General features: G+C 36.7%; 1 protein-coding gene, 1 long non-coding RNA gene, 1 other non-coding gene and 1 pseudogene across 3 annotated transcripts; 3 read left to right on the top strand and 1 right to left on the bottom strand.

Annotated features, from left to right (window-relative positions):
• The first annotated feature begins 29 nt into the window (after positions 1-29).
• LOC113735954 (probable aspartic proteinase GIP2) lies at positions 30-6,025 on the top strand (annotated as a pseudogene).
• A 4,880-nt stretch (positions 6,026-10,905) lies between these two features.
• On the top strand, positions 10,906-11,793 carry LOC140037740 (uncharacterized). The gene is made up of 2 exons (XR_011841741.1): positions 10,906-11,042; positions 11,196-11,793. It is a non-coding gene; the product is annotated as an uncharacterized lncRNA (long non-coding RNA).
• An 8,275-nt stretch (positions 11,794-20,068) lies between these two features.
• Positions 20,069-24,057, bottom strand: LOC140037991 (uncharacterized). The gene is made up of 5 exons (XM_072083176.1): positions 23,649-24,057; positions 22,276-23,534; positions 21,656-21,922; positions 21,334-21,514; positions 20,069-20,907 (listed from the first exon to the last, which is right to left on the bottom strand). The coding sequence occupies exons 1-5, from the start codon at positions 24,055-24,057 to the stop codon at positions 20,069-20,071; spliced, it is 2,955 nt and encodes a 984-aa protein (XP_071939277.1).
• Positions 24,058-24,810: 753 nt separating this feature from the next.
• On the top strand, positions 24,811-24,917 carry LOC113736169 (small nucleolar RNA R71). Its single transcript, XR_003459657.1, has one exon. It is a non-coding gene; the product is annotated as a small nucleolar RNA R71 (small nucleolar RNA).
• The last annotated feature ends 1,449 nt before the right edge of the window (positions 24,918-26,366 follow it).

The following is a 26,366-nucleotide window of genomic DNA, read 5'->3' as shown; positions in this document are numbered from 1 at the left end:
TGAACGGGTTTATCCCCTTAATGTCTACGATGGTCCAACCTATTACCTCTTTATGCTCTCTAAGGACTCGGATCAGCTTCTCTTCCTGGGTTTTTGAGAGTGCAGCTGAGATAATCACTGGGAATGTTTCGTTGTCGCCCAGATACGCATATTTCAAGTGCTTCAGCAGGGGTTTCAACTTCAGCGCAGGTGCTTGCACTACAGATGGTAATACCCTTTGGTAAGGTTCGGGAATGAAAATAGATGAAATTTCATACCTTTTTGTTGTGGTTGGCAACGAGTGTAGTGCCCCAAATATAAGGTTAATCCCAATTTTATTGTATGCACATACATAAAGTGTAACTTCATCACTATTCAAACGTAAAATCTATATCTAATACTTTTATCCCTTGCGGAACTAGTGGGTGGAAGAGAGTTACTTCTTTTACTTAGTTTAGGGGTGTAAACGAATACCCTAGTATTCAAACTTGTTTGATTATTTTAATGAATTTAAAAGTTTGTTCAAGTTTGGCTTGTTTATTTACGAACCGAGTTTGAATGAGCATTTTATCGAGTTTGAATATTATTGAACATAAAACACTGTTTAAATTTGGATTGAATAGTTGGTGAATCGAACTCGAATGAGTTCTTACCAAACCGAGTTCGATTCGAGTATTGAGTAGTTTGATTTATTTTTCAATTCAATCCTAACATAGTTATAAGATCAACAATGAAAGTTAGACATTTTGTTGCAATTGACGCTGAAAATAACAAATGTTTCGAGTAACTGCCCTTGTTACATATCTCAATTTCAGATCAATTCTTTGTTTTATTTTGCCTAGACATAATCTATGCCCTTAGCACTAGTTTGTACATAATTTGATATCAAGCTACAATATTTACCAATTTTAGTGGTTTTATGCCAAAGATGACGTGATTTATTGATTAAAATTGAGACCCAAAACTTTGAGGTTTCAAAGTTTAAAATTTAATAATATTAATTTAAAATTTACAAATAATTATAATTTTATAGATTAATCGTCTATACACTAATAGTGCATTCACTATTATCGTTGGATGTATGATAACTAATCTGATTTTGAATTTGAAACTAAATTTTACATGTGTGTCATTCATCTAATGGTGATATTATATACATTATCAGTGCATATAAAGTTAATCCCAATTTTATTGTATGCACATACATAAAATGTAACTTCATCACTATTCATATGTAAAATCTATATCTAGTACTTCTATCTCTTGCAGAGCTAGTGGGCGGAAGAGAGGTACTCCCTTAACTTAGTTTAGGGGTATAAACAAACACCCTAGTGTTCAAACTTGTTTTGATTATCTTAATGAGTTTGAAAATTTGTTCAAACTTGACTTGTTTATATGTGAACTGAATTTGAATGAGCATTTTATCGAATTTAAATGTCATCGAACGTAGAACGCTGTTCAAATTTGGGATGAATAGTTGGTGAACCAAATTCCAATGAACTCTTACCAAGCTAAATTCGATTTGAGTATCGAGTAGTTTGGTTCATTTTTCAATTCTAATTTATTTATAAGATCAACAATGAGAGTTAGACATTTTGTTGCAATTGATGCTCAAAATAATAAATGTTTCGAGTAACTGCTTTTGTTACATATCTTAGTTTCATCTCAATTCTTTGTTTTATTTTGCCTAGACATAATCTATGCCCTTAGCACTAGTTTGTACATAATTTGAGATCAAGCTACCATCCCTTACTAAAAAAAAAAAGAAAGAAAGAAAAGATTTGACTAACAGGTGCCAAATGGGTACCCCTTAAGAAGGGCTTCAGGTGTGCTTTCATATAATAAATTGGGTATAATTTAAATGTATTAACGATTACCTACTAGACATCTATTAGAAAATTTTGAATTATTATTATTTTTTGTTTAAGCTTTTTTTTTTTTTAACCTGTCATCTCACCTCAATTCTTTCCCAATTTCCACCCACCACTACCCAGGTCCAAGATTTAAATCTTGGAACTAGCAGTAAAATCCAATGGGCCTTGGTCGCTGATGGTGAGTTTCTCATTTCCTTCTCCATATTTCAGGCCCAACATTTGCTAAACCAAAATCATATATATGAACAAACCAGTACCCACCATTATTATTTGCCAAATCCTTGCCAAAATTGTTTTTCAGTAAATATAATCTTTTACCTTGCATGTTCATAGCTAAAAATTTCCTTAACAAAATGGCTGAATTGTTTTCTAAATATTGATCAATTACTCAAAATAACTTCTTGGTGTCAAATATGATTTCAGTACGGAAAATATTTCATCTACAAGAATACATGGATTGCGAGAGAAAATCATGTTGTCCCAATTACCCAAACAAATGTATTCTTTAAAAATGCATTTGTTTTAATGCTGGTTTGATGATTTTTTCCCTCAACTTATTGAAAATTGTACATACTACGCTGACACATGTCAAACATAGGGAATAAAGTGATTAAACTATAAACTTTGTGAAGCAGATATTTTATGATACAGTCAATGCATCGGATATACAGGGAGATGAATGGGTTGGGTTGTATAGGAGGATAAAGTAGAAGTAAGAGATTTTGGGTTCGAAATCTACCATTTACATTTAAAAAAAATGAAAATCATTGTGAAACAAGAATTAGGTGCTGCTGCTGTTGTTCCTCTTTCAAAATATAATGCACACTTGCCTATACGATTATGTTCATGCATGAGTTGGTGTATACGAAAAAACTTTACAAGTACGTGTAACAAGTTATTGAAGTATACACAAAATTATGCATACGAAAACTTTAGACTGTACCTGCACCAAGTCCCTGATATACAAATATGCTCCTGCCTTAACATATTGACTAGTGCAATGATTTTAATGAGTTTGCAACTAGAACGTCTTCTTTCCCAAATTGGAAGTTTCAACTAGTAAAGTCCAGACCCAAATCTCATGGCCTAGACGATCAACAACATTATTGCCTCAATTGTTTACCTATTTTTTAAGTGTTACCTCAAGATCCTCCAGTCATTAGACACTAGGATCTAGATAATTGTCTCCACCCTTAACATACTAAGCAGTGCATTGATTTTCATGAGTTTGTAGCTTGTTCCTAAAACGGGAACCTTTAATGATATGCCGGGAACCAAATCTCATGGCCTCATTGTTTAGCACTTTTATGGGCGTTAATCTCCCCCGAGATCCACAACTCAGTGGACAATGGGCAGCGATGGCGTGCTGAGTTACTTATCCTTATCCTCCTATTTGTATATCTATTTATTCTGCACTGTTGGTGGATAATAAATTGTAGACCAGTTCTAATTTCTTGACCAAAATGAGGAAAACTTCATTCTTCCTAAGGCTATGTTTACAAATGGATCCCGGGCCTCTTCAATTGTCAGTCATTAGTAGACGAAATAATATAGTATACGCTAACACAAATAAATATAGACGATAAGACAGTAACGTGTGAAAATACAAGAAATAGTAGTTACCAACCAACCTGATCTGCGTACATCTACATATAACATGTAATCCACCATAGCCACCTTCCCTATTGTCCCAATTGCCATATGGCTTTGCATTATGGCATTTCTCCTTTTTCCCTCTGCTTTCTTCTCCTATTACTGCTTATCAGCACTCCATCCATAGCCAAAACATCTTTCCGGCCCAAACATGGTTCGCCGTTACGGGTCGCGGTTGTGGTTGTTTCACCCGTTGCAGCATATCGGTTATATTTCTAATGATACACATACTATAGCACATAAAATTTCCAAAACTTTTGGAAAAAATTACTAAAAATAGAAAATATCCTAAAGGGCATAATTTGAAAAAAATATCCAAGTCGACTCCAGTCGATTTGAATAGTTTGGTCGATTCCATATATTACGGATTTGAATTGGTTAATATCAGTCGCGTCAGAGCGAGTCTCCACGGATATAAAGTTATCCACGATTCGGGGATCGATATCATATTAATCCCCTCCGTTCCGATATTGACTTGACTGAGATGACTAACGATAGCACTTATCCTCCCCGTGACCAAAGACTCCTCCGCACTTCAGTACACCACCCTTATTCACCAAAGGACACCCCTAGTCCTCGTAAAACTAACTGCTGATCTAGGTGGAGAATCGGTATGGGTGGGTTGTGATTTGTGAAGAAGGCTACAAAAACTCATCTTATAAGAGTGTGAACTGCCACTCAGCCCATAGTATTCTGGTTAGATCTATTGCTTGTGGAGATAGCTGCTTTGTGAGTGGTCCTTCATAGTACTGCACATTTCCGGTTAATTTGGTCAACGGAACTTCCTACAGCGGTGGTGAGGCTGCTGAAGATGTTCTCTCAAGTCAATCCACCACAGGGCAATCTGTTTCGGTTCCACCCTTTGTCTTCACTTGTGTGCCTACATGGTTTCTTGGGAATAATCTATGTTGGTACTAGACCAAATTAACCATATAAGTAATAGTAATTTCTCTGGTAAAATTTAACAAAGAAATTAACAAAATCTCATACCTCAATATTGCATTAAATAAATGCAAATAATTGGTACCATCAAAAGTTATTTTGGCATGGGTTGATGCGCGAACTAAATCTTAAAATTATTGGATGAACAGCTTCTGATCTTCAATCCGACTACCTTGAATTGACAGCTACTAAAAAGTTCGGTAGGGTTGAGGCGCGTAGAACGCTCTCTTTAAGACGATACGCGCCCCTACGGTATTTTTTAAACTGATGCAGAAGGTCTAGCACGCCGTCTCCAGGATACAACAGCCCAACTCTATAGTTGTTGCTTCCCTTTGATCTGCACAACCAAGAGAAGCAGAAGCTTCCCAATATCTTACTTTGCCCAAAGAAAATAGAATGAGGGAGAAAGAAATGAGTGTGAGAAAAATAGTATCTAGAATGATATTTTGTTGAGAGAGGTGTGTGTCAAATTCTTTGGAGAATTTCACTATTTATAGGCTACAAAACCTTAAGAAAAGGAAATCCAATGTGTAACGGTTTTTTCATATTAAATTGTAGTTAATTGGTAGAATTTGTAACCTAATAATTGGTAGAATTTGTAACCTAAAAATTAATTCACATTTGAATGGCTTATAATGACTCAATAATTTCTCATTTGAACAAATAATTCATTTGTAACTCTAATTCAAATAATTGTACAATAACTCCATTCAAAATGCATTGTAACTCCCACAATTATAATTCCCATAACTCCCAAATAAATTATTATAACTCCTTGTAAAGATTTGGTCAAGGAAAAAGTTAAGATTTTATTAAAATACACCAACAATCTAGCTAGAGGAGTTGAAGGAATGGCAGGGTTGGGAAGAAGCTTAGTTTCTCTTCCAAAGCAATTAACTCAGACTTCTAGTTTCCAAAGGAAATTTGCTATTTGTTTAAGCTCTTCGGTCAAAGCCAGTGGCTTCATAGTTTTCGGTGATTTGCCCAATAATCTTATGCTTTCCCATACCATTGATATCTCCAAGTCTTTGATTTACGTACGCCCCATTGCTCTCGAATCCAATTCGTACGCGATATGGTGGACAGAGAGTTTTCTCTGACTACTTAATTGGGGTGAAATCTATCAGAGTCAGTGGTAAAGCAGTGCCATTGAATGCAACATTTCTGTCCTTCGACAATGATGGCAATGGAGGAACTAAAAGCAGCACAGTTGATCCTTATACTGTCTGAGAGACTTCCATTCCATTTACATGGCTGTGAAAGCAGCTTTCATTAGAGAACTTCCCCCTAGTGTCACTGGAGTGACCCCAGTGGCACCTTTTGAGGCATGCTTCAGAGGCATTCCTAGCTTGAAAGTCGGTCCACAGGTACCTCCAATTGATCTTGTGCTCCATAAGAAAAGTGTGCAGTGGAGGATTTCTGGTGCAAACTTGATGGTTTTGGATGTCATGCGTCTTGGTTTCGTGGATTATGCTCGTTCTGCTTCTTTGCCGAAGACCTCAATTGTCATTGGCGCGCATCCGATTGAGGACAACTTACTACAGTTTGATCTCCCAAGATCAAAGGGTAGCCTTTAGCTCTTCACTTTTGTTCCACAAAGCAACATACTACATCTCATGTTTGATATACTCGAGTCTATGAACTTTCTGCCATGGATAGAGTTCCTCCTTCAATTGGAAATCAAGGAAGTGGGAAAAAAAAATCAAGGAAGTGGAGCTCCAGGAAAGTTTAGATTAGTTAGAATTCACGGGTCTACGAAGGATGGGGTAGGGTTAGGAGCGTTTTCAATATGATTTCTTCATTGATTTGTACTTGTTCCTGATAAATGCTTTTCTCAGTTCTGAATATATAATAAAGCCATCAAAATAATAACTAATTTAAGAATCAGACTCCAGTATTTTTTTTTTACACCAGTATATTTCCTAGTCTCATTTCCCAAAATCAGAAATCCCCTTCCCCCTTCCCCACCCACCCCCGAGAGCAGATCCTCTGTCCAATATTTTGTGTCCAATTTTCTGTCCAATGTGAGACTACGTAGTTTTATTTATTATATCTGTTGATGTGGCAATTAAAAATAAGTGGCTGTTTGGCTGCCTTATACTTCTTTTTATTTTTTGGATTTCCTTTGTTTACACAACTTTATTACAATTCCCATTTTTTTTAAATATTCTTTTGTATTTGAAATCCTTGATACTTTGTTTTAAAAAAGATGAGAATCGTAACAAAGTTGTGTAAACAAAGGAAATCCAAAAAAGAAGAAAGAAAAAGAAGTATAAGGCAGCCAAACAGCCACCTATTTTTAGTTGCCACATCAGCAGATATAATAAATGAAACTACGTAGTTTCATATTGGACAGGAAATTGGACGCAAAAAATTGGACAGAGGATCTGCTCTCCCCCCCCCCCCCCCCCTCTTCCCCTCAAGTTTCAGAACTTGTTGCATGCATGCACAACTGTGAAGCTTTTAATGTTGCACCAACTTACATGGTTTATAGAGTAATTAAGAAAGCTTACGAGTGGAAAATTTGCCGTGGGAAAGGAGGCTAATCCAATCATCATCATTAGCTAGACTGAAAGGTACCTAATTTAGGAGCTTCTAAGTCCTGACCCTTTTCCTAGAAGTGGCTGCTAAATGCGGTTTTGATAGACCAGTACACCCTAATCCGATTTACGCATCTCCAGCGTACTTGGGAAGTCTCGCTCAAATTGGCCATTTCTAATTTAGAACCTTTTTTTTTTTTTTTTTAATAATTTGTGTTGGGGGCAGGGGGGCTGGGATGGGGGTAAGCAGTTATTTGGAGACTTTGTCACATGGCTATTGAATCTTTTTTTAACAAGATTCATTTATTCGTCATATTCTCATAGTTAATAATTAATCTCGTTTATCTTTCTATACCACCTTTTCATTAGTTTCATTTATTTTTACTAATTTCTTAGTTTCATTTAATTGTCATACTCATGGTTTCTTTATATTCATATTAGGCATGATTTCATGCTCCTCCCTTAGGTTTGTGATAATTTCATTTGTCTCCTTTAAAGTTTTGAATATTACACGTAACTCTTCTATTTTAAATATCAATATAACAAAGTCAGTCCACTTATCCAAGAAATCACATAAGATGCAGAAAACATTTCCTTTCCCAAAGTATAAATCCTTTGCGTACTGATCATAAAATCAATTGCACTCATAGAAAGGACTTGAAAAATGCAGTACAAAAGAGTGGAAAAGAAGCTAGTGTCCATTTTGAACAGGTTGCACGGACAATTTTACTCTTAAATTGCTTCAGGACGAAAAACTCATTAAAGTGTTTGGGATTAAGGATGGCCACGGAGAAAATGCATGTGCTTATACCAATGGAGGCTGTTTTCGGGACAAGTGTTGCCCTGGTTGTGAGTGTTTGAGGTTTCTGTTTCGTTGTGTTGGCACCTGTTGAACGCAGATCCAATGCAACTGCTGGATTTCTTGGCCAGCAAACTCTTCCTGCTGCGAAGCTTATTGTCAATCTTTTTGCTGTTATTTCTTTGAAAATAATAAGCACTAAGCAGAACATTTTGGGTATCTGTGGGCTTTTCGAATGCTGCCATTAGTGGTGGAGATTATTGTGTGAGTTTGTTTTGTGTGTTCAGCAAAAAAAAAAAAAAAAAAGTTAATACAAATGATGGTAATATGCAGTACCAATCTGCTTGTAATGACAATCGAAATGATGCTGCATTCGTTGTATTTATTATATAAATCTCTTATTGTGGATACAACCCTTCTTCTCTAGATTTTTTCATTGTTAGCTACAGATTGTTTCATTTTCTAGGAGAGGGCTCTTATAATTTTCTCCGCTGTTAAGTTCAGCATTTGAATCGTGCATCTAGCAGTTGAGTGTGAGAGGGATGCGGGGAAGGGGAAGGGGAGGGTAAAAAGAAAAACTTTAAGACAAAATTGTCTTTTTCTTTTTTGTATTGTTTTCTAAAATTTTTAAGCAATTTCATTATTAACAACCCACCTCCCCCCCCCTCCCCAAGAAAAAAAGAGGTCATTGCCCTAACATTTAGGCGTGCTCATACGCGTGCACATATACATAGGTTTATATAGAATGAGCTTTTTGTGGGCACAACAATTTTTAACATGAAATGATATTTTCTTATCATAAATTAAACAAAGACATTAAGATGAAAGCCGTTGATTGTATTCTGAGTTATGAACAAAAGTTTTTGCTTGCAAAATGTTCAACTAACGTTTTTGGTAAATATACAACTTTAGATCATATCTATACATCTAATAAAATAGTTCAATGTGTGCTCGTATAAACGTGAATATTCTGTTTTGAACCCCCTGTTAGTGTATTTTAATAAAATTCAAATTTATTTGATCAAAATTTACAAGGACTTGTAATGCAATTTAATTTGAGAGTTATGGAGGTTACAAATCTTAATGTTAGGAGCTATAATATATATATATATATATATATATATATATATATATATATATATATATTTTAAATAGAGTTGTAATACACTTAAAAGTAGATGTTGTGAATAGGAGTTATATTTCATTTGGTCAAATGAGTTACATTTCTTATAATTTCAAATGGAAGAAGCATTAAATCATCCTTTGTGGATGCTATCGAATTGAGTCGAGTCGAGTCCAAATATCATTATACTTGAGCTCAACTCAATATACAGGAAGGATTCTCAAGTTTGAGTGAGTAGTATTACTGGAGCCTGATGTATTTCTCACAGAACTCGAACTCGACTCGCATGGGGCTCGAGCGAATCGAGTTAACGCGTGCCTTATTGAGCTCGAGCTAGGAAGGTTTGGGATTTCATTTTGCTTGACAATTTTTGAGCAAAAAAACATTATCACCCTTCAAAAAATTTCATATGATTTGAAACAATTCGTAAATTCAACTACTCTTATAGGCATAAGGGTAATTTCTTAATAATAATATATTAAAGAATTAAAATTAAAAAACTCGATAAGGTGCGACGAGCCTTTGAGCCCTATTACGGTCAAATTGACCTATGTCCAGGGATGGAGAAGACGTAGAATTTCACGTGAAAAAGAGATTACAGAAGTCCCCAAAACACCTAATACTAAAGTACAAGAGAGTCTAAAATATTTTTACTACAAAAATGCTTAATGACCCAATGAGTCCACTAAAACTCTCTTATTTTTGTGCACTTAAGGAAAAGACTTCCTTGTACAAAAACCAATGTGGGAGAAAGCCACACATATCACTATCTTATCCATTGAGCATTCTTTTTGATGAATATATATCAAGTTGTGGTGCATTATTCTATGTGTTTTAAGGGAATATTTCAAGGTTAAGGAAGGAATTTTGTGTAAATTAGGTGGATACTATATATAAGGGTAAAGTTGAATGATTTTAGAATTTGATGTAATTTGCACAATGTCGTGGTTGCAATTGCTCAAGTTTCAACTCTAAGTAACCTATTAGAATTGGTAAAATTTTGCTTTTGTACAATTTAATAGTTTGTTGTTTATCATTGCCAAGTTTCCTTCTTTCAAGTATTGTCTACCCATGTGAATTGACATGCAGAGTTGCCAAACTTTCTTCTTTCAAGATTGATAGCCACTTACTTGATGAGCAGAATTGGTCGAAATTGATATGATCACAATGGCCAAGTATCGATATGGCTGATGTCGATTTGCATGACAATGTCGATATGCCGGCTACTCATGACAATGTCGATTTTGCGACGAAATTGATCTACTCATAACTAAAGGTGGAAAGACTCCTAGATGCTTTTGATGGTCTTTAGGAAGTTGCTACTGATATATCTTCTGAAGAAGGTGATATAGAAGTTGATGATATAAACCTCTCTCATTAGTAATTGTTCTTCTCCTGATAATATATTCCTGAGGTTAGTACTTTTACTTCACCTTTGTCTACTACTAATTTCAATACAACTATTTGATATGTACTGTCTAATAGATCTAATTGTGGCAAAGTCACAAAACGCTATTCTCCTGAAACTCGTGTAAAACAGTTTATTTTTCAAATAGTTTAATATACTGTGAATATTTATAAAATCTCAAAACTGCTTTATCACACCTTATTTTTTTCGTGTAAGCGAGAAAATTCGAACCCAAAACCTCTCACTTACATTCCCTCCCCCCGTACCACCCAACCCATCCCTCCCCCCTTTATCACACCTTACTTATTCTGCAACTTTATCTAACAGTTTGAAAAATTCCAAGCTCAAAGAACTTTATCACACTTCAAATTTTAAAGGAAACTATTTAACAATCAGGGCAACCTGATGCACTGCGTCTGGCCCAACACTATTTGTAACTAAAACACTAGATAAATAGTACTAATTGGCTGCTTAGTTTTGTCAGGTTATGTGACCATATAATTAAATTCATTAGAGATGACAAAACTATTCAGGAACAAATTTATCCAGAAATCTTATCCGGAACGTGTTTCTTGTGATCATGCCAGTGAAATTATTGCCATCTACCCTTTCATTGAGCACTATATATATACACTTCTACATGCAAAAGTTTATGCACTCAAAATCTCACAGCAAATGGCTTTTAACCAGTCTTTCTTCCTTGTTCTTGTGCTCCTTGCATCTAGTTAGTCTCTCACACTTATTTTCTTAACCATCAGTATAAATGAGTTATTACTAGATAGCCTTTATAGAGTATTAATACTACTAGTAGAACTGAATTACCATCCATTACTAGCTAATTAACTACTAAGATTTTTTTGCTTTCTTGCTTTTGTAGGTGTGGTGTTGGGGAAAGCTGAAGCTGGGGAAGCTATAGGAACCACCAATGCTGTCAAAACTACTGCATCAAGAAAACTGCTGCCCATTGGAGCACAGCTTATAGAAATTCTTGGAGTTGAAGTTGATGATGGTCTGGGACAGAGCTGTAAACATACCGGGGAATCCTGCTTGTTAACGAACTGTTGTTCTGGCTGTGTCTGTATGTTTCCTGAGTACAGGTGTTACAATAGCTGCTGAATTATGCTAAAGCTCTAAGCATTTAAGGGAACAATTAGCAAATTGTTCTCGCAGCTGTAACATAAATAAATGGAAGTGTGGTTCTACTGTAGTATGTTGTCTCCTGCTATTGAAAAAATTATATGGTAAATGTTAACGGGCTGTTGTGCTAGCTGTGTCTGTTTGTGGCCTGAGTACAAGTGTTCTCGTAGCTGCTGAATCATGCTAAAGCTCCAAGCATTTAAGGGAACAATTATCAAATTGTTCTTGCTGTAACATGAATAAATGGAAGCGTGGTTCTAGTGTAGTATGTTATCTCCTGCTATTGAATAAATTGTGGTAATTATGGATTTTCAGTTGGAAATCCATTGCTGTTTGGACTTTTCATGGTAATGGATTTTTGAGTTAAAACTCCTTGCAGTTTGGAATTCCTTTCGGATGTCACGTATTTTGTCTAATAAAATTAATTTTGCTGGATATAATTACCAGGATGGAGAAAATAACTTCTTATCATATTTTGGCACGTTCAATAAGCATGTTTAGGGGTGATGCTAAACCAAGTAGCTCGACTCCAACTTGCGAGCTACTTGGTCAAATGTTCAAATCGAGCTCGCATTGATCGAGTTAGACCTTGAGTTCGAGCTACTCATTTGACCTCGCGAGTCAAACTCAAGTTCCAAATTCTTTTACCTAAAGGCTTAAAATACCCAATTGACGTTTTTATAATATATTTTTTAATTCCTTATATTTATTATTGTGAAATGTCAATTACATCATTTATTTAAAATTGTACATAAAATATTAATTTTTATTAGGTGAGATCAATTAGAGTCGAATAGGTTCGATTAAGTTCGATTAGACTCAAATAGACTTGATTGAATTTGATTAGATTCGATTAGAAATAATTGAACTCAATCTCTATTAAGGTAAACTGAAGTGGTGCACGCATGCATAGCCAAAACACACTGGACGAGATGAAGAAAATCTACACGAATTAAACCAACAGTTTAATTTTTGGTGATTTGACAAGCAACCTCGAATATTGAGTTGAGGAATTTACATTGAGGGCAGATTCTAAAGAAGAAAGAATGAAATCCTTCTAAAATTTTGCAAAGCTCGAACATTACCCGTAATGTATCCTGTCAAGGACAATTTTCAACTTAATTACCGGATCATGTACCACTTGATTTAAAATGGTCATTGCAGAAATGTAATATACTTCCAGAATTTCTTGAAAATCGTGACGTTTGAGTAGCAAAAAAAAAAAATTTTTTTTTGGTTGAAATATGACATTGTATGGTAATTCATTTTTCAAAAATACATTAGTACGAATTATTGACCTGGTAAAGAATAAGTAATCCTCCTGGCTAAGGTTTACAATAATAAAGGGCTCCAAAAAATGCAGTGAAGTCTTGAGTCTGATGAAGGTCATATGACTCAGTATTGACCCCACGGAACCTAGCCCAATAATATAAAAGGGAATCGGACTTGTTTGCCATTTTTTGTCCCAATTATTCTTCCTCCTACGACAAATAAAAGCCGAGATGCTGCAGATTTTAAGTGTCTTAATTCTATGATACGGTTTGAGTGTCGTGTATGAAGATCATTGACAATATAAAATTGAGTGCAGATTTCTTTTTTCCAATTCAGATTGAGACTGGATTTGTGAAATTCACGTTGCCAATCAATAGTTAGATATAATTAGTTTGACTTTTATGATACCGAAAGCTGATCTATTGTGCGTCCCCCTGTGAGTGTGTGTGTGTTTTTTTTTGCTTTTTGATAAGGGATTTTTTCTTTCCTTTTTTTTTTTGAGTGATCTGGTAACAAATCATTATGGTAGCATAGATTTATTTCAATGTAGAAAAAAAAAAATATCTTAGACATGGAAGTCGACTTGTGAATGTGGTTGCGCACCTACTTTAAACTGGTCCTAATGTTTCGGTCAAAACAAATCTAGTTGCCAAAGTTCGTGAATTTAGGTAAATTTAGGACAATTAGTAAAAATGAAACAATGATTAACAGTCAATATCAAATTGTCGTTAGTTATTAACTTTGACTTTACTCTTGTGTTCCCTAATGTTTTGATTTTGAATAATTATTTTTTTAATTTTTAAATAGTGATATTAAGAATTTTAGAATGAATTGAGATGCAAATTAGAATGAAATAGCATTAAGTGGGAAATAAAAATTCTAATCAAACTTTTTTCTTCTTTTTTATTTTTATTTCATTTATTCATACTAATAATAAACCATATGTTTCTTTTCTTTTGTATAGTTAATTTCAAATTTGTTATAATGTATGTACATTATTGTTTCTCACTATTAATTAAAACACTTTATATTCACACAACATGATCGTAGCCTAATTAGGATATCTTTGTTAAATAAGTTACAATTAAAGATAATATACCAATAATAAATAAAATATAAAGTAGTGGAAGAAAAGGAGAATTCTAGTTTTATAATTTAATTTTATTATAGTTATTATTATGAAAATTACTGCATGTTTTATACATGCAGGCCTCAAATTATTATAGTTATCTATTGTACTTATAAAAAACTAGTGAAGATAAGTATCATTCTCAAGTAATTCTAGGAATTCTTAAGAAAACTATCCTTTATTTTTTGTTGTCCTTCCTAGCAATGTAAAACTAACGTTCCATTATTGTAGTTTTGAAGTATTTATTTTAATATTTATGTACCTTGATAATCATTTAATGGTTCATATAATGTGTATAAAATATCAACTTCATTTCAAACTCAGTTGATAATATTTATCGACCTTGATAACCTTTTGAAATGCCAAAAAAACAACAAAGATCAACTTAATTTACGAAAAGTAAATATTCCTTATATTTAAAATGGATATTTAATTAATATTTAACGTGGATATTAATAGTAAGAAACAATATATGTGTGTGTGTGTGATATTTCTTATTGTTATAATCCATTGATAATGAGTTTTATTACATTTATTTAGTGGTTGGCCTTACTTGGACTCCACAAATCAAAAGAGAAGGAATTCAGAAATAAACATGCAAAGACAAATCCACATTGAAATTAAGGTGAAGAACTTGTCGGTAGAGGTGGGAGGCTGATTCCGGCGACAATAATGGAAGCTTATTCCCCCACTCTTTTTTTTTTTTTTTTTCAAACCAAGAAAGTTGTAACCTTTTGAGTTAACTTTCCAATGCTCAAGAATCATCTAATTTGGATTCTATAGGCTAATAAATGACCAAAATAGTCTTGACTAGTAAATCTTCTGTTTCAACTTTTGACAGCAAATTTGCCCAACTATATTTCAAATTTATGACTAGGAAAACTCATGAACGGTACTTCAATATCTCATAAGAAATGTAGCCTTATGTCTTAGTTTCAAAATGATTTAAGAATCACTTCAATCCAATACTTGTAGTTCAAGATATAGCTAAAATACTAAAAGATGTCAAATCTATCAAACCTTCCTTCTTTTGCACTTGAATGCTTTTTACACTTTGAATTTTTTACACTTCACTCTTCCTTCTTTCTTCCTTTTTCTTTTCCTTTTTTTTATTGTTTTTCTTTTTTTTTTTCTGGGTTTTTTCTTCTTACTTTGGATAGGGCTTGAGATCCTAGAATAGGGGTGGCAATGGGGCGGGGGACACCTCCCCCAACCCCCGCCCCGTTGCATTTTAATTCCCCCCGCCCCACCCCGCTTCCCCCGCGGAGTTAAAAAAATTTTATTATATAATTTCATTATAATTAAATTTGAGCAAATAATCAAATACTAAAATATCAACACATCACCAAATTATTATTCATTGTAACTTCACAATTGAAACTCATACAAATAATTAAACAAAGGTTATTTGAATTCAATCTAATATGATAAAACAATTATAACTAAAATAATCAAGTTTTTACTTTTGATACAAATACAATCACTAATTTATTATTGTGTTTGTTTTTAGAAAAAAGTGTTATTGTATTAAGTGTAGTTAGGAATTTAACATAAATGTATTAATAAATTTAGTATAAATAATTAATATTTTTTATTGATAGACATGTATAATTAGTATTATAATTGATAATATCATTATATATATAATTATGTACATATATATATATATATATATTTTTTTTTTCAAACGGGTTGATAGGTGTCAAGTCTGTGCAATAATAAAAACCTGCTCAACTAAAGTTAATTTTTGTAGTAGTGATAAGTAGGGTCGAATCCACAGGGATTGGGAGTAATTGTTTCTTTTCAAATTCACAGTGACTAGGGGGTGTTTTTGTATCAAGGGGTGACAATTAGATAAATTCAAATAAAATTCAAGAAACTACTAAAAATTAAATAACAATTTACTAAAGTCAAATGAATGATAACTAAGGCTCTAGCCAAGAAATAACTTCAGCAATGGTTCACCTAATTGATCATCGATACAAAGCCAATTCCAATTATTTACTAATAAATAGGTTATAATTGCCAAACAAGCGATAACAGTCAACCTCTCCTTACTGTGTCGGTGATTAAAGTACGCCCGTTAATCACTGCTCTAATTAAGAAATAATCCTAGGTACGCCCGTTAGATTTAATTCCCTAATTGCCTTACGTATTAGAGGGGCCCTTTTCTAACAAAATAACGCACTACCAGAGTTATTTCAGATTAGCCCACGTATTCCCCTGACATAAATCTACTCGTGCCAGTTGTCACTAATTCAAGGCAATTAAACAATTATGGATTTAATGCCCTAATTGACAATAGATTATCAAGTTAACTAATTATCCGGATCCAAGACAATCAATTAATTAAATAATCATAAGTACTGTAATCAAGGAATATGCGAATACCAATAAATAAAAGGAAAAGATAAAATTAAATTGATCTCACAATTTTTAAGCGAACCAGAGCTTCCGTTGTCTCTTGACTAGACAAAGGGGTTTAATTCATTGTTGATGAGAAAAACCCATACAAAACTGAAGCAAGAATCGCTGCCATTGTCTGCGTTTAGGAAAGCTCAATTCGTCTGAACAAATGAAAGGGAAACGAAAGTCACAGAGTCTGATGGATTCTTTCTATTGCTCCTGACATAACAGGGAGCTTTACTACTCAAAGCCACGAAGGAAAAGTCAAACGGAAAGCTAAGCTAAAGGTCCTAATTACGAAGAAGGAAAAACTACTAGAGAAAAGCCAAAAAGCTAATGCTAGTCCTCTGCCCTCTCAATTCCCATTCTAATTGCTACTTTATGATACCTATGTGCAGCGGCCCACACCAGGAAAAGGAAAACTTCGGCCAAATTGCCCAAAAAGGGCTTGCGTCTCTTTTGTTTCCAAAATGCCCCTATATGCCTTTCATTTGAATTCTTTCGTGATGACTATCAAATTGGCCTTGGTTGTGGTATTTTCGTTCTATTCCCTGAAATAAATGCAAATTACGAAAAATGAGTTGAATCTAATAATTAATCTACATCAGATCAGGTAATAGAGGAAATTAATAATAAAATAAATAATAAAATTGCAATCTATTAATTCCCCCCACACCTAAACCATGCTTATCCTTAAGCATAAGAACATTAAACAAACACCAATATTTGACAATGGCTATTGCTCTATCTACCATATTGCCAAGATACCACGGAAAATATATATCAAGCATCAGTGATCAAAATCCAAAAAAAACATCACCCCGATTAGCTTCTAAATCACAAACTCCTTCAATTTCAAATTAACTAATCTAAGAAAAAGGAATGGCGCATAACATTTATCAGCAAATTGTCCAAATATTAACCAAAATCTCTATATTAAGTCCATAAATCGGCAAGCTGACCTCTAACACATATTAACACAACCTGCACTTTTTTATTTTTCATGTTTTCTAATTTTTCTTTTTTTTCCTTTTTGTCTTTCTCTTTTTTTTTTTTTTAAGATAGTACAAAAGACTTAGTCTCTAACCATTGGAGCCTTTTGACGCGAACTCCGACATTTTTCAGATGAAGGAGCCCGGTTACTCAGCTCCTATCGCTATACGACCACGTATTCATAGAAATTACTACTTTTTGACGCGAGAATCGACACTTTAGGTGAAGACCCCCGATTACTCAGTAGTAACTAATAGCGAAGTACAGTCAAGCTTATTTATAGCCACATAGCACAGTAACACAAAATAACACCGCTAAAAATAGGAGCAGCTAGCCTCGTTATTGCCAAACATGAAGAATTAGAGTCAATATTGGACCAATTCACATGAAAATGCCAACAGTCATTTCCTATGCTTAGAAAAGTTAACAAAGAAATCAAAAGAGTCAAGCAGTCATCGATATTCACCAAAGAAATGTTTTGGTCTCAACCACATTAACTCGATACACTTTTATTATTAAAACTTGACAAGAGTAGATTTAGAGTCAACAATCCAACATCAAACTTTGGCATTCACATGAGAGCTCATCACTAGAAAGAAAAAAAATGACTGAACGAAAATAAACAAATAACAAACTAAAAATAAAGGAAAAACATCTAAAAACTAAAAACTAGAAAAAAAAAACTAGAACCATAACTGATCAACTGATCCCCCCATACCTAAATGACATATTACCCTCAATGTGAAAAATAAGCAGGAATATTAAGAAGAGGGGCAACGGGACTCCCCTGGTGTGAGCGGGGTTAGAACGGCGAGCGAGGCGGGAATGGAGGTGTGAGACCTGCATGAAGCATAAGCGCGGCCAAATTCTGCGCCATGTCGCCACGGTGACGTCGATATGGCCCACCCGAGCCGTCAGATTCTAGATCTGCATCCGGAGTTGGTGCCAATCAGCATCTGAGGCCATCGACGAGGGTGGTGGAAAGGAGGAGGAGGGGCCAGCAGTGTCCTCGGTCGACCCAGGAAACGACGAGGGCCCCGATCGTGTAGAAGGGTGCGTACCCGGAGCTTGAACCGGTCGCGAAGGGGCAAACTGGTAGTAACCATTGGGCAAGCGACAGACGACCCCCATCTTTTCCAAGCAGTTCTCATCCAGATACTCCATCTCGAAAGCCAAATATAAGTCGTGGTCCTCAAGATTAAGAACTTCCAACTGCACCGCCAAGTGTGTGATGTAGGGCCCGAGTAATAACCAATGATAACCCTAATGATGCCACATAACTCACTTCCACCCGACAGAGCAGTTGAATGCTACCAATATTAACACTGTCTTCAATCGTCACAGAAAACCCAACAAATGGTTCCAATATGACAGTCAATCGCACAATTTCAACCAACCCAAAAGACTTAGCAAATTCAAGAGAGAATATTCCAACCAGTACCACTGGTGCAAATCATAGTAAATGAAACCTCATGACTGCCAAAACCAAGCAGTACCAAACAAAATCAGAAATTGGAAATTGACCTTCAAATACCTCCACTGTAGTCCAAATGAAGAAAGTGGAAGTGCTGGAGACTGATGTCCTGCGTGCGGGGCGTGAGGAGAGAGAAGAGGGAGTGAGCTAGGCGGAGCTCAGGCGTGCGGCGATGGTGGAGCTGGGTCGAAGCTTGCGACATGCGCAAAGGGCGACAGCGGAGGGCTGGAGCTGCGACGGAGAGAGAGAGGTTTAGAGGGAGAAAGAGAGGCGCGCTTGGTGACGGGTGTGGTTGCCGCTAGGAAGCCGCGCGAATAGAGGCCGGTGGCGGGCAGTCACGATGTTGGCCCGCGGTGTTCGGCTGCTGTGGAGAGAGTGGCGGACGGCGAGTGAGAGCGCGCGGATAGGGAGAGAGACAGCGGTGCGCTGCTGGTTGGCTTGCCAAGTGCGAGGTCGAGCGGCGCTTGAGCTGGCAGCAGCTGCTTGGGAAGCGGGCGACGCAGGCCCGATGGTGGTGTTGGTGAGATCGCCGGCAGAATTGATGGCGGCGCACGATGCCGCGGACGGAAAAGGTGGCGGCGGGGGGGGCTAGGAGGTTCGGTTGACAGATAGGAAGAAACAGCGGAGAAGAAAGAAAGAAAAGAGAAAGAAAGAAGAAGAAACAAAGGAAAGAAAAAGAAGAAAAAGAGAGAAAGAAAAGAAAGAAAAAAGAAAAGAGAAATAAAAAAAATAAAATAGTTTTTGTTCTCTTTGTTTTTTCTTTTTTCTTTTTTTGTTTTTTTTGAATTCGAATAGAGGAAATCAAAAATTATAGCAAAACAGAAAGAGTTTTTTTTCTTCTTCTAATATATTATCCCTTTTTTAATTAATTTTAATTAAATTTTTTTGATTTAATATAAATAAATTTTTTTTTTCATTTTTTTGTTTTAAATATTATTATTACAAAACTCATCTTTGAAATTCAAAATTAGAGACTAACAGGAAATTGAAAGCCGTCGTCGAGTTTTGAATACTTACCTTTCTCGCGAATGTGACGCGGGCACGTCCAGAAGGCAAGAACCCTTCTAACCATGAGCTCCTCATACGATATGACGCGGGCACGTAAAAAAGGCAAGAACCCTTCTGACCGTGAGCTCTCCAGACGACATGATGCGGGCGCGTTATGTCAGAAAGAGACACCTATGAATCGTCAAAAATGAAAATTGAACCGCGAAATCAGTCAAATTCAACGAAAACATATTTAAACTATCACACAAAACCAAACAAATAATTAAAAGAGATTGGGTTGCCTCCTAATTAGCGCCTTTCTTTACTGTCTTTGGCTAGACATGGCAAAGTGTTACAAATTAGGACACAGTGGTGTATTTAGACGTATTGTCTCCACTTCTCCACTTGAAAAACCTTCGTAATAATGTTTGAAACGGTGTTCATTCACCACAAATTTATTGTCTGTCTTAGCACTCTGGATTTCAACTGCATCATATGGAAAGACGTGAGTAATAATAAAAGGTCCAATCCAATGGGAACGTAACTTATTTGGGAAGAGTTTAAGCCTTGATTGGTATAGAAGAACTTTCTGACCAACTTCAAAGGTTTTTCTAGAGATTTGTTGGTCATGAAATGCTTGGCTCCTCTCCTTGTAAATTAGTGCATTCTCATACGCTTCGTTCCGAATCTCCTCCAATTCTTGTAAACCCAACTTCCGTTGAGCACCGACCTCTTCTAGATTCATGTTACACTGTTTAATCGCCCAAAAATCTTTGTACTCGAGCTCCACTGGAAGGTGACATGGCTTCCCAAATACCAATCGGTGCGGTGACATCCCTATGGGGGTCTTGTATGCCGTCCGATAGGCCCAAAGTGCATCTTCCAACCGTTGACTCCAGTCCTTCCTATCGGGGCGCACCATTTTCTCCAAGATGGACTTAATTTTCCTATTCGACACCTCCGCTTGACCATTAGTCTGAGGGTGGTACGACGTTGAGACCCTGTGGAGTACACCGTACTTGCTAAACAGCGCGGTTATGGTCTTATTGCAGAAATGCGTCCTTCTGTCACTAACAATTGCCCTTGGCATCCCAAAACGCACAAAAATATTAGACCTGATAAAATCTGTAACTACCTTCGAATCATTAGTTCGAATGGCCTTAGCCTCTACCCATTGAGATACATAATCGACTACCAATAAAATATATATAAAATCAAATGAAGTAGGAAAATGCCCTATGAAATCTATACCCCAGACATAAAAAATTTCGATAAAAATCAACGGGACTTGGGGCATATGATCTCTATGGGCTATATTGCCTACCCATTGATAGCGATCACACGACTTACAAAACACATACGCATATTTAAACAAAGAAGGCCAATAGAACCCACTTTCTAATACCTTATGAGCAGTTCTCTTGGGTCCAAAATGACCTCCACAGGAAAAAGTGTGATAAAAAGTTAAAATTGATTGAAATTCAGCCTCACTTACATATCGCCTCATCATTTGATCAGCGCACCTCTTCCACAAGTACGGGTCATCCCAAATGAAGTACTTGGTATCGCTCTTCAATTTATCCCTCTTCGATTTTGGGCAACTTGCAGGAAAATTACCTGTTACTAGATAATTGACTAAATCGGCATACCAAGACAATTGAGAGTTTAGAGAAAATAAATGCTCTTCAGGGAATGCATCCTTCAATGGCTCGCTCTCCTCCACAATTGGTATGCGACTCAATTGTTTGGCTACTAGATTCTCTGAGTCTCTTTTATCCCTTATCTCCAGATCAAATTCCTATAGTAGCAATATCCACCTGATGAGCCTCGGTTTCGCATCCTTTTTGGTCATTAGGTACCTTAGAGCTGCATGATCAGAAAATACAATAACTTTAGCACCCAATAAATATGACCTAAACTTTATTAAGGCGAAAATAACAGCGAGAAGCTCCTTCTCAGTGGTGGAGAAATTCAATTGGGTTCCGTTCAAGGATCGAGATGCATAGTAGATGACGTGAGCTGCTTTTCCCACTCTTTGCCCCAATACAGCCCCTACAGCATAATCACTGGCATCGCACATGATCTCGAATGGTAAACTCCAGTCAGGGGGTTGGATGATCGGGGGTGAGGTCAATAGCTCTTTCAATTTATCGAAAGCTTTCTCACATTTGCTATCAAACTCAGAAGCTACATCTTTTTGTAAAAACTGGAATAACGGGGCTCCAATCTTTGAAAAATTCTTGATGAATCTTCGATAAAAACCTGCATGTCCAAGAAAAGAGCGTACCTCCACACTCATAGGGTAAGGTAAAGCAGATATAATATCTATTTTCGCCCTATCAACCTCGATACCTTTAGAAGACACAATGTGACCCAGAACTATCCCATGTTCAACCATAAAATGACATTTTTCCAATTAAGCACGAGATTAGTCTCTATACATCTTAACAAGATCAATTTCAAGTTATCTAGACATGTATCAAAATTATCATCATACACACTGAAATTGTCCATGAAAATCTCAATTATTTTCTCAACATATTCAGAAAAGATACTTACCATACATCTCTGAAAAGTTGCAGGTGCATTGCACAACCCGAATGGTATCCGTCTATATGCGAAGGTCCCGAATGGGCATGTAAAGGTCATCTTCTCTTGATCCTCTAGTGCAATGGCAATCTGAAAATACCCTGAAAATCCATCCAAGAAACAATAGTAAGCCTTACAAGCTAAGCGTTCAACCATTTGGTCAATGAAAGGGAGAGGAAAATGGTCCTTTTTGGTGACAGCATTTAGCCTACGGTAGTCAATATACTGCCTCCATCCAGTGGGTTTGCGCACTGGTATGAGCTCACTCGTTTGGTTGGCCTCCACCGTCACTTCTACTTTCTTTGGGACTATTTGGACCGGACTCACCCAGGGGCTATCTGATATTGTAAAGATGATCCCCACATCTAGTAATTTCAAAATTTCTTTCTTCACCACTTCCATCATGAGGGGGTTGACCCTCTTTTGAGCTTGCCGTACAGATTTGGCGTTTTCTTCCAACCTTATTCGATGCATGCAAATGAACGGGTTTATCCCCTTAATGTCTACGATGGTCCAACCTATTACTTCTTTATGCTCTCTAAGGACTCGGATCAACTTCTCTTCCTGGGTTTTTGAGAGTACAGCTGAGATAATCACTGGGAATGTTTCGTTGTCGCCTAGATACGCATATTTCAAGTGCTTCAGCAGGGGTTTCAACTTCAGCGCAGGTGCTTGCACTACAGATGGTAATACCCTTTGGTAAGATTCGGGAATGAAAATAGATGAAATTTCATACCTTTTTGTTGTGGTTGGCAACGAGTGTAGTGCCCCTATTGTGCATTTCAAATCTTCACTCCACTCCACCTCAAGAGTTGTCTCCAACTCGAGGTGTTTAGTTAATGCAACCTCCAACTCATCCCTGCCAATAGTTTCAAACACTTCCTGCACCGCAGGATCAATAGCACTCACAGAAAAAACAGAGCTAAAGTTAGAGTTTGAGGGATATTTCATAGTATCAAAGATATTGAAATGCACAATTTTTCCATCAAACTCCATGGATAAGGTACCCTTATTAACATCAATTTTTGTTTGTACTGTACTAAAAAAGGGTCTACCTAATAACAAAGGTGAGGGATCGGGGGAGTGATCATCATCCATATCAAGTACATAAAAATCAGCTGGAAACAGCAAATCATTAATTTTTACCAACACATCTTCAACTAACCCATCAGGATATGCATTAGTTCGGTCAGCTAATTGAATGATTATTCCAGTTTCTTTTAATGGACCTATGTTCAGAGAAGTATAGATAGACTTAGGCATTACATTAATTGACGTCTCTAAGTTCAACATGGCCTTCCTAATCACAGTGTTGCCTATCCTACAGGGGATAATAAACATACCTGAGTCCGTACATTTCAGTGGGAGTTTCCTCTGCAGGACCGCTGACACATTCTCCTCAACAATGACTCTTTCATCTCCCCCTAGCCTCCTGCGATTGACGCACAAGTCTCTCAAAAACTTTGCGTACTTCGGCACCTGTTTAATTGCGTTTAACAGGGGGATATTGATCTCTACCTTGCGGAACACCTCCAGGATCTCCTTCTCCTTATCCTGCTTCTTCGATTTCTCCAATCTACTAGGAAAAGATGGCGAGTTAGTTTTAACTGTAATGACTGGGTTTGGAAGTACCTTTGGATTTGTACCATCGCTGCCCTTCCTCTCAAGCTCATTTTCAATCCTTTTCTCATCCTTGTCCTTAGGGATTACAGGCTCAAGCCCCTGAATTTCCTTCCCGCTCTTTAGGGTCATCGCGCTTACGTTCTACGGGTTCAATTTAGGCTGAGATGACAATTTCCCTTGAACTTGAGACTCCAAACGGTTGATCGTGATGGCCATTTGATTTACTTGAGTTTGCAGTGACTGCATTTGTCCCAGTTGATTCCTCATGCTCTGCAGGTCTGAATCCGTCTTTTGTTGATTCGCAAGTAATTGCTTCATCATCTCCTCCATGGACGGACTTGAGCTCGGTGGCGGAGGTGGTCGGGGTTGGTACTACTGCTGGTACCCTTGTTGTCTATTCGGCACAAAGTTGGACTGCCTGTTCCCTCCATAGCTGAGGTTGGGATGGTCCCTCCATCCCGGATTATACGTATTTGAGTACGGGTCATAGGCCTTTCTTGGCGCGGGCGCGTGACCAGCCATGTTCACTTGATCTGCACTTTTCTCTTGAATCATTGGGCACATCTCTGTGGAGTGACCCATACCACTACAATTCTGCACACCTTGGCTTGAGATGCATTTCCTACAGCCAGTTGCCTAACAAAAGAAGTCAACTCAGTCAGCTGTTGTTGGATAGAGGATGTCTCTACCTCATTCACCTTGCGTATCGGGACATCCTCCCTCGTACCAAATTGCTGCAAATTCTCCGTCATTCCTTCAATTAGCTCTCACGCTGCTCGAGGGGTCTTATTCACCAGTGCTCCTCCACTTGTAGCATTAATTATACTCTTGTCTCTGAAGAGTAGCCCCTCATAAAAATATTGTATGAGCAACTGCTCACTTATTTGGTGCTGGGGGCACTTGATGTACAACTTCTTGAACCGCTCCCAGTAGTCGTAAAGCGACTCCTCTGGGTGCTGCTTGATATCACAGATCTCCTTTTTTAGACTTGCAGCTCGAGATGTGGGAAAGTACTTGTTTAAGAACTTTTTTTTAGTTGGTCCCACGTGGTAATACTACATGGAGGTAGGTAGTACAACCAATCTTTTACCGAATCCTTCAAGGAGAAAGGGAATGTTCTTATTTTAATCTATTCTTCTGTGATCCCCGGGGGCGTCATACTGTTGCACATGACATCAAACTCCTGCAAGTGCTTATAAGGCTCCTCACCTGGTAAACCATAAAAAGATGGTAAAAGATGAATTAGATCAGATTTTAATTCGAATGGATTGTTATCATTTAAAGTTGGAAAAGTGATGCACAAAGGTTACTGATTTAAATTAGGAGCAGCCAACTCCCTTAATATTCGTGCATTAGCCATAGCGACTTCCTCTTGATCAAAGTCACTCGAAGTGTCACCAAACGAATCTGTTGGGTCAACTTCTGGCTCAGGACTTTGAGATGCAGCACTTGAGTGCTCTTCTCTGAGTTGCCTGGTCTCTTTTCTTGTTCTACATGCAGTTTTCTCTATCTCGGGATCAAAAATTAATTCACCTATGCGAGAAGAACGAGACATACACTCGAAAAGCATCAGAAAATTAGAACAAAAAAGAATTTAAAAAGAAACAAATAATTAACGCCAGTCCCAGGCAAGGGCGCCAAAAATTGACAGGTGTCGAGCCTGTACAATAATTAAAACCTGTTCAACTAAAGTTAATTTTTGTAGTAGTGATAAACAGGGTCGAATCCACAGGGATTGGGAGTAACTGTTTTTTTTCAAATTTACAGTGACCAGGGGGCGTTTTTGTATCAAGGGGTGACAATTAAATAAATTCAAATAAAATCCAAGAAACTACTAAAAATTAAATAACAATTTACTAAAGTCAAATTAATGATAACTAAGGTTCTAGCCAAGAAATAACTTCAGCAATGGTTTACCTAATTGATCATCGATACAAAGCCAATTCCAATTATTTACTAATAAATAGGTTATAACTGCCAAACAAGCGATGACAGTCAACCTCTTCTTACTGTGTCAGTGATTAAGGTACGCCCGTTAATCACTGCTCTAATTGAGAAATAATCCTAAGTACACCCGTAAGATTTAATTCCCCAATTGCCTTACGTATTAGAGGAGCTCTATTTTAACCAAATAACACACTACCAGGGTTATTTCAGATTAGCCCGCGTATTCCCCTGACACAAATCTACTTGTGCCAGTTGTCGCTAATTCAAGGCAATTAAACAATTACGGATTTAATGCCCTAATTGACAATAGATTATCAAGTTAACTAATTATCCGATCCAAGACAATCAATTATTTAAATAATCATAAGTACTGCAATCAAGGAATATGCGAATACCAATAAATAAAAGGAAAAGATAAAATTAAATCGATCTCACAATTTTTAGGCGAACCAGAGCCTCCGTTGTCTCTTGACTAGACAAAGGGGTTTAGC

This window comes from Coffea arabica, chromosome 3c (assembly GCF_036785885.1).
Source record: "Coffea arabica cultivar ET-39 chromosome 3c, Coffea Arabica ET-39 HiFi, whole genome shotgun sequence".
NCBI lineage: Eukaryota > Viridiplantae > Streptophyta > Magnoliopsida > Gentianales > Rubiaceae > Coffea > Coffea arabica.
This window is presented reverse-complemented; position numbering and strand designations above follow the sequence as displayed.

Bases quoted from the DNA above. Each gene is read 5' to 3' on its own strand.
- LOC140037991 (XM_072083176.1), bottom strand. From the start codon at position 24,057: ATGACCCTAAAGAGCGGGAAGGAAATTCAGGGGCTTGAGCCTGTAATC. The intron at 21,515-21,655 runs GTTATTTTCGCC...TTGCTACTATAG, and splicing joins CTGAGAAGGAGCTTCTCGCT to GAATTTGATCTGGAGATAAG. The intron at 20,908-21,333 runs GTAATTTTCCTG...TTTTATTGGTAG, and splicing joins AGTCAATTATCTAGTAACAG to TCGATTATGTATCTCAATGG.